General features: G+C 40.8%; 3 protein-coding genes and 1 long non-coding RNA gene across 6 annotated transcripts in view; 2 read left to right on the forward strand and 2 right to left on the reverse strand.

The window, feature by feature from the left end:
• Tara (SERTA domain-containing protein 2 taranis) overlaps positions 1–3,449 on the forward strand; it is a 53,145-nt gene extending 49,696 nt beyond the window's left edge. For 2 of the 3 annotated variants that reach the window (XM_072020782.1, XM_072020785.1), the window contains exon 2: positions 2,078–3,449. In XM_072020782.1, coding sequence (XP_071876883.1) covers positions 2,078–3,355 — 1,278 coding nt within the window. In that variant the 3' untranslated portion in view covers positions 3,356–3,449. Of the gene's footprint in view, positions 1–1,908; positions 2,000–2,077 lie in introns of those variants that run through there. The other variant, XM_072020783.1, reaches the window with a different exon arrangement.
• Positions 31–1,224, reverse strand: LOC139996674 (uncharacterized; the record flags this gene model as incomplete). Its single annotated transcript, XM_072021198.1, is given in 3 exon segments — positions 31–153; positions 155–327; positions 595–1,224. Coding segments are annotated over 3 exon segments (414 nt in total), but the record flags the coding sequence as incomplete, so codon positions are not given.
• Positions 3,450–3,886: 437 nt separating the features above from the next.
• LOC139996409 (uncharacterized) lies at positions 3,887–10,677 on the forward strand. The gene is made up of 2 exons (XR_011802226.1): positions 3,887–9,616; positions 9,652–10,677. It is a non-coding gene; the product is annotated as an uncharacterized lncRNA (long non-coding RNA).
• On the reverse strand, positions 10,642–13,766 carry LOC139996401 (fatty acyl-CoA reductase wat). Its single transcript, XM_072020769.1, has 5 exons — positions 13,340–13,766; positions 12,450–12,969; positions 12,157–12,352; positions 11,793–12,035; positions 10,642–11,340 (listed from the first exon to the last, which is right to left on the reverse strand). Exons 1-5 carry the CDS (start codon positions 13,577–13,579, stop codon positions 10,986–10,988), a joined length of 1,554 nt encoding a protein of 517 aa, XP_071876870.1. The 5' UTR covers positions 13,580–13,766; the 3' UTR covers positions 10,642–10,985.
• Positions 13,767–14,079: the final 313 nt, after the last annotated feature.

Consider the following 14,079-nt stretch of genomic DNA (forward strand, 5'->3'; position numbering starts at 1 on the left):
TCCGAATATTATATCGTAGAATACATACGATTGTGTTAGCATTAGACAAATAAGGATATTGGAAAAAGCATTGATCGACAAAGCGAGAATTACTTTCCTGAGAAAAATCACGTTTTCACCGTGATGGAAGGCGAAATCAAGCTTGCGGATACGAATCCGTCATTGTTTTCCCCGCGATTCCGTGAATCGTCTCTCGGAGAGCTCCGGGACTGGTCGACCCTGTTGGAAGGAGAACCTTCGCGAGCGAGTCGTATTCCAAGTAGGCCGCCGCGGCGGATGTACACTGTCGAGTCGAGATTGAGTCGTTGGCTGCTGTTGCCGCCGCCGCTGTACTAACTAGTTACTTCTAGAAATCTATAAATCGTTTCTAAGAAAACCTGCCTTTCTTCTTCTCAAGGGTTCTTGATGATGAAGTTATTTTAATGAAAGGTAATTTAATTTCTTGTACCGATAACACCATAATCGAAAAATATATATTTAAACTCATCGTTTTATTCCAAATTTCCATTCTTTTTATAATATTAATCGAAAGTTTCATTAAAGAAAACGTCGAATTGCATTACTTTATCATAACCACGAATATATATCATGAGCGCGCGGTATCGTCTCTGATGGCATTGCTCGTTTCCTCGGAACTTTTTTTTTCCCCTCCTTTTGTCACCGTTGTTCTTGCCAGTTGCACACGCGGCTCGTCGTATTGGACGAACAACATAACGCATCGATTATCTGTTAAATGACGTTCACGCCACCGAGCATCCCCTACCCATAGGTCAGCTCTTCGTGACTTCCATTCCCTCCATTTCTGTTTTTGCTTTTTTTTTTTTTTCTGAAATCAAACGTCATGTGCAGACCACGTGGATCCGACAAAATGACGAACGTGTCGCTAGTGACATCCCACGGCAATACGTTCAACTAACTGCGCTGTCAGCGATTCTCAACCACATCCACGTGATTTTTATCTCTCGAGTTTTTCGCGTCGCTCTCTTTGCCCCTTTGGTAGACTTGCTTCAGTAAGCAAAAGTTGAGGGAGGGAGAGACGATTAAGTAAGTAAATACTTACTTTCACCCGTACAGTCGTTAAATCGGATGTGCACGGATATAAATCATCGATGCTACGTGCTTTATCATTTTGTTTGGGGTTTCGTCGCATGGGTCGATCATAGAGGTTTCTCATAGTTGAGGTATCACTGTGGATCACGCACAAGATATTTGTTTATATATGTGTAAGCTCTATGTATATACATATTTTATTTTCATATAAAAGAAAGTAATAGAAAACAATTAATTTTTATAATACAATGGAAATATAGTAATATTACGCGTACAACTTGGTTACTAGAGATATAGGAAAATCACTGATCAACCTCAAAATTGAAAATAATTTCGCTTTGATAAATTTAATATGTTACTATATATGTACCTTTGAACGGATATAAAACGAAGGAAAAGGAAAACGAAGACGGAGGGAAAGATAAAACGAAGAGGAGTATTTCACAAGGGGCCCGCATGCTTGCTGATTGAACCCATGAGTAACAACACTCCCCTGTCCCCTTCGCCATTTGTGGCCCCCTTCTCTTCCATACCCACTCGATCATCCATTCCAACGATGACTTCTTCCAGGCTAGGGTAGGGAGATGCCTGACGTCATTCTCCAACGTCTGTCAGCGAGCCGACCCTCTGAGTCATGCAGTCACGTCGTTTTGCCTACACTCTTGTTTGTAACCGAGGTATCGAGACTGGGCAAGGTCTTTCGCGATCATGTCACTAAATTGTTATGGAAGGAAAATCCCTAGCCTATTCAAACTTTTCCCCCGTTCGTAAAAACTTCAAAAGTCCTATTTTTGTTTCCCCTATAACAGAAGATACGATTCTTGTTGAATTATCTCTATTTAATTTCATATTTATTCCGATAAACGAATGTCATCGTTTCTAGTCGTTTCCTGTATAATTTTACAACACTTACGCTCTAGAAAATATCGAACTGCTAGGAAAGAGAAACGTATGAAAATATATTATATTATTTTGAAGTATATAAAAACGAATCCATACTAATGTAGCATAACTTATCTATTTTCAGAGTTGTGCAATGATGGGTCTGCAGGCCACGGCAGGAAAACGTAAACTGGAGGGAGGTGTGGGCTGCATGGAGTTCGACATGGATATGGGCGAGAGCCCATCGAAGTTAGGCCGGGTGGAGGGTAGCTGGTGGGCGATGGAGGATAGTTACACGCCCCCGCTTAGTCAAACACCGGCTTCTTATTACGATATGGAAGTGAGTTCGCCCTGCCTGCAGACAAATCCTTGTCAGCCGACATCGGCAAGTCAACAGCAACAGCAACAACATCAGGCGGCACAGCAACAGCAGCAACAACAGCCGCAGTCGTCGACGCCGACGTCAGCGCCACCGCCGTCTACGGTGGCGCACCTGCACCATCATCCGCAGCATTACTATCATCATCAGCGCGGACCTAGCAGCCCGGTCGGTAACAACGGTTACAGCCAACTGTCGAGGCCTCAGCCGCAGTGGGGCGCACCTCATCATTACGAGCCGCCGACGATACGGCGAGAAGAAAATGGGAAAAGTTATTTGGAGCTTGGTTCTAGTTATCGAGCGAACGAGAGGTGCTGCGAAGGTTCGAGGTCAAGTTGGTGTCGGCGTGGTAGAGCGTGTTACAGACAAAGGCGACTAGCCGTTTTAAATATTTCGATGTGCAAGCTGGCGAGGTATCGCCAATTTCCGGATCCGAGCCTTCATCGATCGGTTCTCATCTGCAATACACTGAGGCATCTAGAACGCGAGATGGAGAGGGACAGAAGTCCGCCGCCCATGGAGCCGGTTATACCGGCACCGATTGCTCAACTTCAACCTCCTGAGCAGGGCAGGTTAACGCCGTTCCCGATGCCACCAACGTCTTCGAACGAGACAGACGTCGATTCCGGGATCGGTGATAGCGACGACAGCCGTTCCATCAATTGGGGCAGCGTGCTGTCTCTCTCGAGTCAATCGCCGCTGGATCCATTGAACAACAACGAGTTACTGGATGTCGATATCGGCCCAGACCTAGATTTAGACTTCATGCCTGGATGGAAGCTGACACCCCTGTCCGCGGACGATATCCTTAGGAGTACGACGGCACAGGAACAGCAGCATCATCAGCATCAGCAGCATCATCATCATCATCAACAGCAACAGCAGCAGCAGCAGCAGCAGCAACAACAACAACAACAACAACAACAACAACAACATCTGGCTCCAACTAGCGGCAGTTGTGCTAGTAGCAATGTTGGAAACGCCTGTGTCAACGCTGGCAGTAGCAGTAGTACGCACGAATCGTTAATGTGCGTTGGATCATAGCCCCCGATTTTGACATCGATGAGTCATCTCATCGATTTTTACCCGCTGATGCCGCAGAGTAAATAAAAACAAAAAGGGAAAAAAAAATAAACAAGCGCGGCAACAAACTCGCAAAGAACCACAAATCGCAGAAACGAGGTACTCGCCCGCCTCTCCGATATGTGCGACGCCTGGTCGGCGATTCTCCAGGAGGTCTTCTTTTTCTTATTTATTACCGTTCGTGTCAATTACGCACCGATCGATTATCTCGGTTACATTCTACTTGTAGCATACCGATAACCAGCATGGGTGGTCTACCGATTGTAGGAAAGAGAGAAAGAGAGAGAGATAGAGATAAATAAAGAGAGAAAAAGGGTACACGTCGCGTTACCCTGTGTTCGCAGGTGCAGCCGCCACGGAATTCATGGCCCATCGGGAGTGCTTCAAATGCGAAGCAACCAGAGGTGATTACAATTTATAAACCGACGAGTAAGCTTGATCTCGCGTTGTTCCAATTCTCTATCGACTACGATTCCACGTTTTATACTTTGTCACGTTGCTTGGAATGATTTTCATTCTAATTGAATCATTCGAATTAATCGAGACTGTTTTATGAAACTGTTCGCTTCAAAAGTTTTATACATTATACATTCAGCCGTTCGAATGTGCGAATTACATTGGAAAAATTCGAGTTTTCATACGATGGAACAACGCGAGGTCGGGTCCTCTCCTTCGGTCATCAACAACCACCTCGAAACGAGCATGGCTATACTATATCGAAACGATCTGTTTTTGCAGCTGCACCTGCGAATTCAGCGGCGCATATCAGTTCCCGAGTCGCTCGAAATGTCGTCACCGGCGGCACGTCAGACACGAAAGAGCGAGAATAGCGTTAGAGAGTAAAACAGAAAAAAAAAAAAAGAAAGAAAGAAAGAGAATAGTGAGAGAGCGAGAGAAAGCGAGTGAGAGAGCGACAGGGAAAAGAGAGGTAGAGAGAAAGAGTTGGAAAAGTATCAGAGCTTTCGATGTTCACGCCCACGGGCCGACGATAGGACGAGTACGGAGGATCGGTGGTAACCTTCTCTTCGGCTCCTTAAAACAACGACGATAAAGCGGCACGAAACCCCGACAGAGACCTACGTATGCACACAGAATATAATCTAATTGTTACATTCGATAGAAAAGTGTCCTTCTCTTCTTTCTACCGTATTAACTCTCGCTATTTTTTGTTTCTCTTGTTTTTGGTAACATCGGCACAGCGTGATACGCGCGTATATCGCTCGCCTAGCCGGCTGACGTTAACAACTCTTCGGCGACGTCCGGCGTCGTTCGCGACAGCCAATCGAAACGGGGAGTGTCCATCATCATCGATCGATGTTTTTCTCTTTGGATTAGAAAGACTATCCAGCCGACGATTAAATTAATGTCATACACTCTGACACACTAACCATACACTTACACGCGTAAGACATAACCGCCGTGGCCTATATCGTACACTAATACACGTACACGCACCACATGTACACGCCGTATACGCTCATATACACGTACATAGATACTATATATGTACATCAGGAGAGAGAGAGAGAGAGAGAGAGAGAGAGAGAGAGAGAGAGAGAGAGAGAGAGAGAGAGAGAGAGAGAGAGAGAGCGAGAGAGAGAGAGAGAGAGAGAGAGATAACAGGTTCGTACACGGAAAAGTCGATATGGTGCTAGGACGATCACACCCTGGTGCTTAATTCTGTACGCACAGAGACACGTGTGCGTAAGTTCGCACGGATCGCCTGCAGTCTTCGTTAAGAAGTCTAGATACGTCCTGACGTCGTGAACAGGACACACCGTGATCCGACGTATTTCCATCAGGATTCTTCGTACAGATTCTTCGAGTTATACGGCTTCTCTGTTCGGTCACCTCGAAGGACGTGCGAGCACTGGATGAAAATACGTCGGATGGAGACGCGTAACTGTGTTCTGGCGCACGATGCTAACAAATGTACCTGCATTTTAGAGATCGGGTTAAATGTTCGGTACCTTCGTGTCGTCGCGCGGAGGCCACTGCGCGCCACTGATCTCTCGTTAATAATTATGTACTATAATACTATTGTAAAATAGAAAGTGGCCGACGAGCAGCGAACGAAGGCGACCAATGATTCATTTGGAACGGTGTGAAACGGTGGGATTATTAAGCGAGGAGAAGAAAAAAAGATAGAAAGAAAACGAAAGAAAAGAGTAAAATAAAATAAAATAAAACTCGACGATACGCACTTCGCGAAGAGGAACGGCGATCCGAGCGCGATCTCGTCCTCAACGTCCACTAACTGAATCCAACAGAGCAGCTATACTTAAATCGAAGATAAGCGTTGTGTAAAACAAATCTATGAACGAACGACAAAGCGAATATAAGAAAAAGTAATTTATAAATCGACTGATTTACCTTGCGAGATAGCGGACAAAGAAAGGAAGAAGACGGAAGAAGAATCAAGTAACGAAGAAAAGGAAGCTCTAGCCGGCAACGTTTCGTCACACGAATTCGTTTATAATGTAATTAATTGAGCGTTAAGCCGACGATGATGTATACACTTACGCAGATACGCGACGCATACCGTTACAGTAAACTCGTATGTACACGCGCGACACTCCCGTACGACACACGTTTATACACGAGATACGCTAGATACTTGGATGTATATAGTGAGGTACACGCTACGTGCTAAGTGTAACAATGATTAACACGAACCCTCGGCAGTTTTCAGTTTTTCGTTCCTGTTTCGATAATCGTTTCTTTCTTTCGTTTTCCATCGCCTCGCCTCTATCCGTTTCGTTCATTCGTTCCTCGCTTATTTTCCACAAAGAAAACAACGAGCAATATTATTACTGGAACGGCGCGGAGAATCTATGAGAAGAACGTGTACGCGTGCATCGATCTCGAGCGGTTCGCAAGCTTTCTTCAAAACGACCGATGAGAACATCGTTCTTCCTGATCGTCGTACACGGCGGTGTTTGATCAAACGTTTTGTACATTTACAACTGTTTATACTGTGATCGCATTGTAAATATTATCGGAAAAACGAATATCGCCCGTAATAGAAGAAAAACGAAAAAAAAACAAAAAAGAAAAATTGTATATGAATGAAAGGAAAGTCGTTAGAACCAAAAAGTTGAATAAAGACTGCGACGTTTAATTTACGACTACGAAAGAGCGATAGAAAGTAACATTTTGCGATCAAACGTCGGTCAGTAGATATAAAGAAGGAAGAAGAGATGTGTTCTCATAGCTTGTTGCGTCTCTTAGGATTACGAATCGCTCGAGTTCTACCATCATCCTATCTACGACCGCGCGTAAGGTGTTCAAACGCGAGAAACACATATTTACATGATACATAGACACGTAGACATACACAAACAGATGCACACACGGATAAAGCGCACGTTGCGCGAAATTGCGCTCGATGCGGTATATGCGGCGGAGCGTTTTCAGGGATATGATCGATGTTGTTTTCTTGCATGGTGTACCGATCGGAACTGGCGTGAACGTACGTGTGACGTACGAGATACATCAACGTATGCTACATTGTTGAAAAATTCGTCCATCGCGTTGATGCATCTTTTCAAATACAAATGCGCCTTTCCGTGTTTTGCGATCGCAAGCGCTACCTCATCGGCTTGGTGTTCCGTGACGAGGAGGACGCCTTACAATTTCACTTTCGATACACGCCGATAAAACAAAATTCCAGCCAATCTATCGAATAGATGTGTGAAAAACGGGCATTGACTGACGTATCGAATTTCGTTAATACGAAGAAGAAAACCGTGCACTGGTTACGCGTACGCGAACAAAATACTCATGCCTCTCGATCGCAACATTTTGTATCCCGTTCGGTCGAGTTGATCGTTTAACGGAATGCCAAGCACCGCGTTACGCGACACTAGACAGACTCGCTTCTCGAGAGTTAAAGAAGTAAAAAAGGAAAAAAAAAAAAGGAACTCGGGAGGCGACAAAATAATTTCGTATTTTTTACACGGAGACGTAGCATCGCTGGTTCGAACGCAACATTAAGTTACACGCGATTACACACACAGTACATGTACACACGTAACGAAGACTCGGTACGGAAGGAGTGACTGCGAGTTCGGCGAGTTGAGAATGGCGAGCGTGTTGTAGAGCGAAAGAGGACGAGAGTGTATTTCTTTTCCTTTCCGTTTCTCTTCTCTCTCTTTTTTTTTCTTTTTTTTTTTTTTTTTTTTTTTTTTGTTTCAAGTCGTGGATCACGTGACGCAGCTTAGGGAAAAGGAAAAACCGTGACCGTGCGAGAGAACGACGATACGAGTTCTAAATACACGTATATTTCGGCGAGTGCGCCGGCGTGCGTGTTAATGTTAAAACGTTTTAAAAAGAAAAACAATAAAAAAAGATGGATGATATGAAATGGGTGTGCGACGAACACCTTCTTCCGATGGAAGGTCGGAAGAAGGAAAAGAAACGAGCAACCGAGAAGAAAACGTGGAAGAAAAAGAAGGTGAAAAATGAAAAATTGTACATAGTATAAATAGTACACGCGCAGAAGTACGTTTAAGCGGAAATAAAAGATGATATAATAGGTATAATGTGAAGAAAAATATACACATATAAGATATTATTATATATTATATATAAATAAGAAGTATATATATAAGATTATTATGTATATTTACCGTGGTAAGTGATATACAAAAGCGGTGACGGGGACTCGCGCAATCTCGTTGTCGTGTTCGGATGATGTTGCTGTGATTCGCGGCTGGCCCACGCAACGATTTCCTGTTCAAATTCATTTCTGCTCGTAAGACGCATATCCCGCCAGACATCTCGCGTTCTCTTTTTCTAACCACATACACACACACACATACACACACACACACGAAAAAACACACCATCGCTCCGTTCTTGTCATCCGTATTTTCCCATACGATACATGCTCTTCCAGATTGTTTTCACGTGTGTACGCATCCAATGTAGATAATCGCGTTCGATCGTCGTACGCACGTCGTCGCGAATTCTTTCTTCTCTCATTGTCCGTCGATCTTTCCCTTTCCATTTCTCGTCGCTCGTCGCGTTAAGAGCGATGAGTCGCGCGTAACGTATATAACGACAGCTAGATACGGACAAGAATGCAGAGCCGATAGTCCCGGCAATGTTGCGTTTCTTCACTCCTTACGAGACAGAGAAGTTGCACCGTTCTCTGCGTCGAATTTATTTATGTATAACACGGTGGGTTGGTTGTGTAGAGCGTTTAGTATCGGGCTTTCTGTGCGTCTGTTCGTTGTTAGCATGAAAGGGAAAAGAAAAAAAAAAAGAGAAATACATACGTTTTTGTTATATCATTATCATCATTATTATTATTATTATTAATATTATTATTATTATTATTATTATTAATATTATTATTATTTTAAATATTAATAAATGTAAATTTTATATTGTCCTACGAAGAGTTAATGGAATTGGGCTGTCGCGAAGATGTACGATTTAAGTTCCTATTACCACGATATCTAACAGAGAATTAATTAAAAGAGCAATCTACACGATTCGAACGAACGAGTAAAATGATGCAGTGCAGCGACAGCAGCGTTCTCGTGTGGGCCGCCTTGCGAACGCAACGTCCTCGAATCCTCCTATTTCTTTTCTTGTTTTTTTTTTTTTTTTTTTTTTGTGCGATTACTATTATTATTATTATCCTTATTCTTATTATTCTTATTATCATTATTATTATTATTATTATTACTACTACTACTACTACTACTACTATTATTATTATTATTATCATTAGCGTTAGTACTATTAATATTATTGATACTATTAATGATCGATCGTTTCTACCGAACGCCTTAACCGAACGCGAAAAGAGAACGGTCCCTTCCTTTCTTTCGGATGAAAACGCGAACGAACGAGGCTGTACGACGCCGCGGCCAGCGTGTGAAATGCAACAAAAAGATAGTCGACGAAAAAATGAAAAAGAAAAAAGAGAAAAAGAGGGCGACAGAGGGAAAAAAGGCAGAAACGAGGACGGGTGACGGCAAGCCAGAGCTAGATCGTAACGGATCTCCGAGACTTTACGAGAGTCCCGCCGTGACCGCAAACCTAGGACACGAGGAAAGAACACACGACACTGTACATTGTAAATAGTAGCGCGGAGAAGACGGTTACAGAGAAAGACAGAGTTAATTAATTAAAAGATAAAAGAAGGATAAGATGAGATGAGAGAACGAGCGAGCGAACGAGAGAGAGAGAGAGAGAGAGCGCGCGAGAGTGCGAGGGAGAGAGAGAGAGAGAGAGAGAGAGAGAAAAAATGAAGAAAAAGATGAATTGGCTTTGAATTAGCGCCGGGCGCGTGAAGCGAATGCACGGTCCCGAGGGATGTTCGATTCTAAGGCGAATACAAAAAGTAGGAAATTTTTGAAAAAAAGAGGAAACGATGGAAATGCAGTAAAGCCGTTTGAAATGTCGGTATCAAATGCGATTTTCCATGGCGAAAATGCTGCTTCGTCGTCGTATCGATGGTAGGATTGCTCGAAATTAACTAGCGCCGTTAATCGCCTGAAATCGATGTATCCCGATGGGAGTACGTTCGCCATACGAGCCGCGTGTGCGGCCACTTTAATAGAGCTAGGACAAATTTTAAGATGCACGATCGTGTATCTGCGAGACGCGCGCCGATCACTCGAGCTGTCTTTCGTATCGTGTCGCAAGACTGCGTCTAAAATTAAAAAAGGAAAAAACATAGTGGGGGAAAAAGAGGGAGAGAAGAAAACATACACGCTTTGGGGAAAATAAAAGGAAAGTAGAAAACAGAGAAAGCGAGGCAATAGTTGCGCGTTTTACGCGGTTAGTGGGAAACAAAGCGCAAGGACGAAGGACGACAGGATTCTTGATACAATCCGCGTCCGCGATTCGTTACTTTGCACGCGAATTTACTCTGCCAATTAGCACGAGAACAAAGGAAAAGGAAAGGAAAAGTGTCATGAAAAGAGGAAAGAAGCATGAATCGCTATTACTCTAGTCCTAAGTGGTCGGCGCGTGCACGATGCAAAGAATTGCACGGTTCTCGAGTGGTTGGACACGTTGTGTATCTTTTCTTTTTTCTTCGTTCGTTTCTCGTATTTTGTTTTAAAAAGTTGTGTCGTTGTATCGCGTACCGTTTTACCAAAATATCGAGCAGCAATGAATCAGCAGCAACAGAAAAAGAATGCAAACAACAAATTGCGGCGCAAAAAACGATTAACCTGAAGAGAAGTAAGAGGATAACGCACGATATGGACAACAACAACAAAAACTATCAAAAACAATAAAGAGTATTATTCTATATATAATTATGTGTTATATTTTACAATCCTTAAAATCCCCTACTATCCAACAGTTTTCAAAGATTTCTCCCCATTTTAAAGACGGGTAATCTAAACAAACCATATTTAACATCAACACGCATTTTATAAATCTAACGTTATTGTTGTTCATTATTTATAATCGTATCAACCGCGCGAGGTCGTTAGCCAATCTAACATTATTATTTCACGATAATACAGTGAAAAAGTGTACGATACTTTAGCACATAAAAAATACGAAAAATACGAAAAATACGTAAAAGTAAAAGTAAGAAGAGACGTTTAACAAAAGTTTATTATTCTATGAATGAGAAAATGTTACATGTTATCGAGTAGAGAAAGTAGAAGAAAACAAGTACAGCTAAACTAACAACAACGTAATGTGATATCATCAAATATCGATATTTCTTCATTGTCGCCGGTGTCGGCTGTGATGGTTCACCCAGTAGTTTTCGTAACATGTTGAGATTCTGATTTACATAACTATGCCAGTTTACTATTGATAAATCAAAAGAGAATTCTTTTAAATCGGTCTCACCCATACGTGTTAAAATCTTCTTCATATTATCTGTTTTTATAAGTCGATCAGGTTTTAGAAATTTTTTTCCGTCTTCGTAATTTAAAAATACCTTTTTCAACAGCTTTATAAACCTAAGTGCAAACAAATACCATTTTGAGAGATTATTATTATTATTATTATTATTAGTAGTAGTAGTAGTAGTAGTAGTAGTAGTAGTAGTAGTAGTATCATTTTAGAATGATATTAGGTTGTCCGAAAAGTGTCTTTCTTCTTTTACAGACACGTCTTTTACAACGATACATCAAAGATGTATAAAGACAAACATGAAACCTAATCAGTCGAACGTTGTGATCTTTATTTCGATAGAACAAAATGAATTATACGTAATTCGATAAAATAATATAAAACGGAAAATGTTGTGCATGCATTATTTCCTTGTAAAACGAAAGAATCATTTCGGACGACCTGACAGTATTACTTTAAAAGAACGAGTGTACAGATAATCTAATTAAGTATAACACGATCGAACATGGAAGATGTGCTCATCTAAAATTGGAAACTGGAATTTGAAGTTAGGACTTACACTGGCTTCTTCCATCGAAATACGAGGTACACGTCGACAAGTAAACTAGGAATAACATTAAGTAACGTAAAGAGAAATGCGAAAATATAAGTATTTTTAATGAAGATCAGGAACGGATAGCGGATCATTTCGGGCGATGGATATTTGTGTGCATTTGCCAGTACACATTGTAACAGCATACTGTTAGAAATAGGATTCCAATCGCTACTTGCAAAATTATACACTCGTGGTTCAGACGATTCCCTTTAGAAGAAAAAGAGGTTAATAGAAATATTCGTTTTCATCTTAAATGTTTCATTATGTAGAAATGAAAAAATACTGTTTACTTATCAATCTTTTGGGCCATTTTAATAGTATAAAATACCTATTTAAGACGTAGTCCCATATCGCTGCCAAAAGACCATTAGCCGTCATATCAACCGGAATCAGATCCATAGAATAACCATTGATATCAAACTCAAGCACATTTATGAAACCCGCTCTTACCGCCCTTGCCGCAAGTATTGGACCATTTTTATTTCCAATCCACCCTACGATTGGTTCATTGTGCGCGCCCGTGACTATCGAAGATATAAATAATACTAGTAAGTAATCTAAATATTCTCAATCTTTGGGATATCTTTAAGGAGTATAAATACTATAAAGCAATTGACATACTGATGCTAGGTCTGTACACTATACAAGGAAGCGACTCTCTTATGCTAAAATTCTTGACTAGATTTTCAGCGGTGGATTTGCTAAAGGGATATAAATTTATCCAGCTTCCTGCGATATCGCGTATCGATGCCTGTGAAAGTCCAGTTTTGGTTTCTTCGTCGACTTTTATCACGTCTTTGATCAGATTCATATCAGCCGGAGAAGGGTAAAATTTTTCTTCCACCGTTGCATTATAAGGATTAGAATATGCGGTCGAAACGTAAGCGAATATCTCCAAGCGAGAGCACTCCGTCGCTAGTTCCAATAGCTTTTGCGTGCCAATCACGTTTGTTCGGAAAATATAGGACGGCTTTGCGTTGAAGTGCACGTCCGATGCGTTGTGAATTATTATATTCACGTTCTCCAACAAACGCCGACGATCTTCTGGCGATAAACCCAAGTCGCTTTCGTATAGATCACCGTAGATCAGCTCGATTTTTTCCATAAAATTTGGATTTGATCCACGTAATGTATCAAATATCTGTAAATGGTACGAGGATATATGAATTATTTTGTAATTGCAATTATGTAGCTGATTTACTTATAATTGTTTTTAATAATGTCATGCACCTAGAAGTTATACCACAGACTAGATTTCCTGTATTTCCTATTCTATTTTTTATTAATTTCAATCAACACACCTATTAGCGCTAAATAATTTCTTTGTAACAGTTGTTACTTTTTGGGCTTCAGCTTGAAAAGCAGGTCGTTTTAACGAATGCTACCTTTTTTTTTTTTTTACAAATGTCAAATGATTTTAAATATTAAATGATTTTCCTCGATATCATTATCGCCTTCTAGTGTCATGCAGTTCTTTGATATTATATTATATGTCAGTTGCTTTTACTTACATTATTTGTAAAGTATTTTTTCAATCGGTCTTTAATTTCCATGTTCTTTCTCTCTCGAATCATAAGGTAAATTTTACCGATATCATTACATGTGCGCAAAATTTTTTCCAAAATGATGGTGCCAAGGTAACCAGTGCATCCGGTAAGCAGTATCTGTTTACCAGCATAAAATCTGCGTATCTGACTTCCGCGATTATTCTTTTCCTCGCTTAGTTGTCGATCTCCTTTTTGTTTAATCATTTTTTCCCTTTTTCCTCCCAATTTTATTACTTCGGCTTCTTTAAAGATGATATAGTCACACTCACTGAATGATGTAAATTTACTCAGTTTACTCAGCTTCTAATATAGTTGAATTGTATAATAGTAATTACTAATAAATAGATGTAATAATTGAGCTACTTTCGGTCACGATATACGAAGATCCGACGCGTGAAAAGATTATGCAGTGATCAAGCGATTTCACAGATCTTTTATAGACAGTGATTTACAATTCTAATACCATAAAATGATAATAAATCATATATTTCAAGAGACCGAACAATTACAGCTATATATAGTGTTACGATGTGCATATCATAAATTAAGTATCTTGATTACGTACGTGTTTTGTACCGACATTTTAAATGAACGATTTGAAAGAAACATTTCCAAAGAACTTACAGTAGCGTGATTATGTGATCTGATCTACTGTTATATATAACCATATATATATATATATAAATACCAAAATATAATTAAAA

The sequence above is a fragment of the Bombus fervidus genome, chromosome 18 (genome assembly GCF_041682495.2).
Source record: "Bombus fervidus isolate BK054 chromosome 18, iyBomFerv1, whole genome shotgun sequence".
In the NCBI taxonomy this organism is placed as follows: Eukaryota; Metazoa; Arthropoda; class Insecta; order Hymenoptera; family Apidae; genus Bombus; species Bombus fervidus.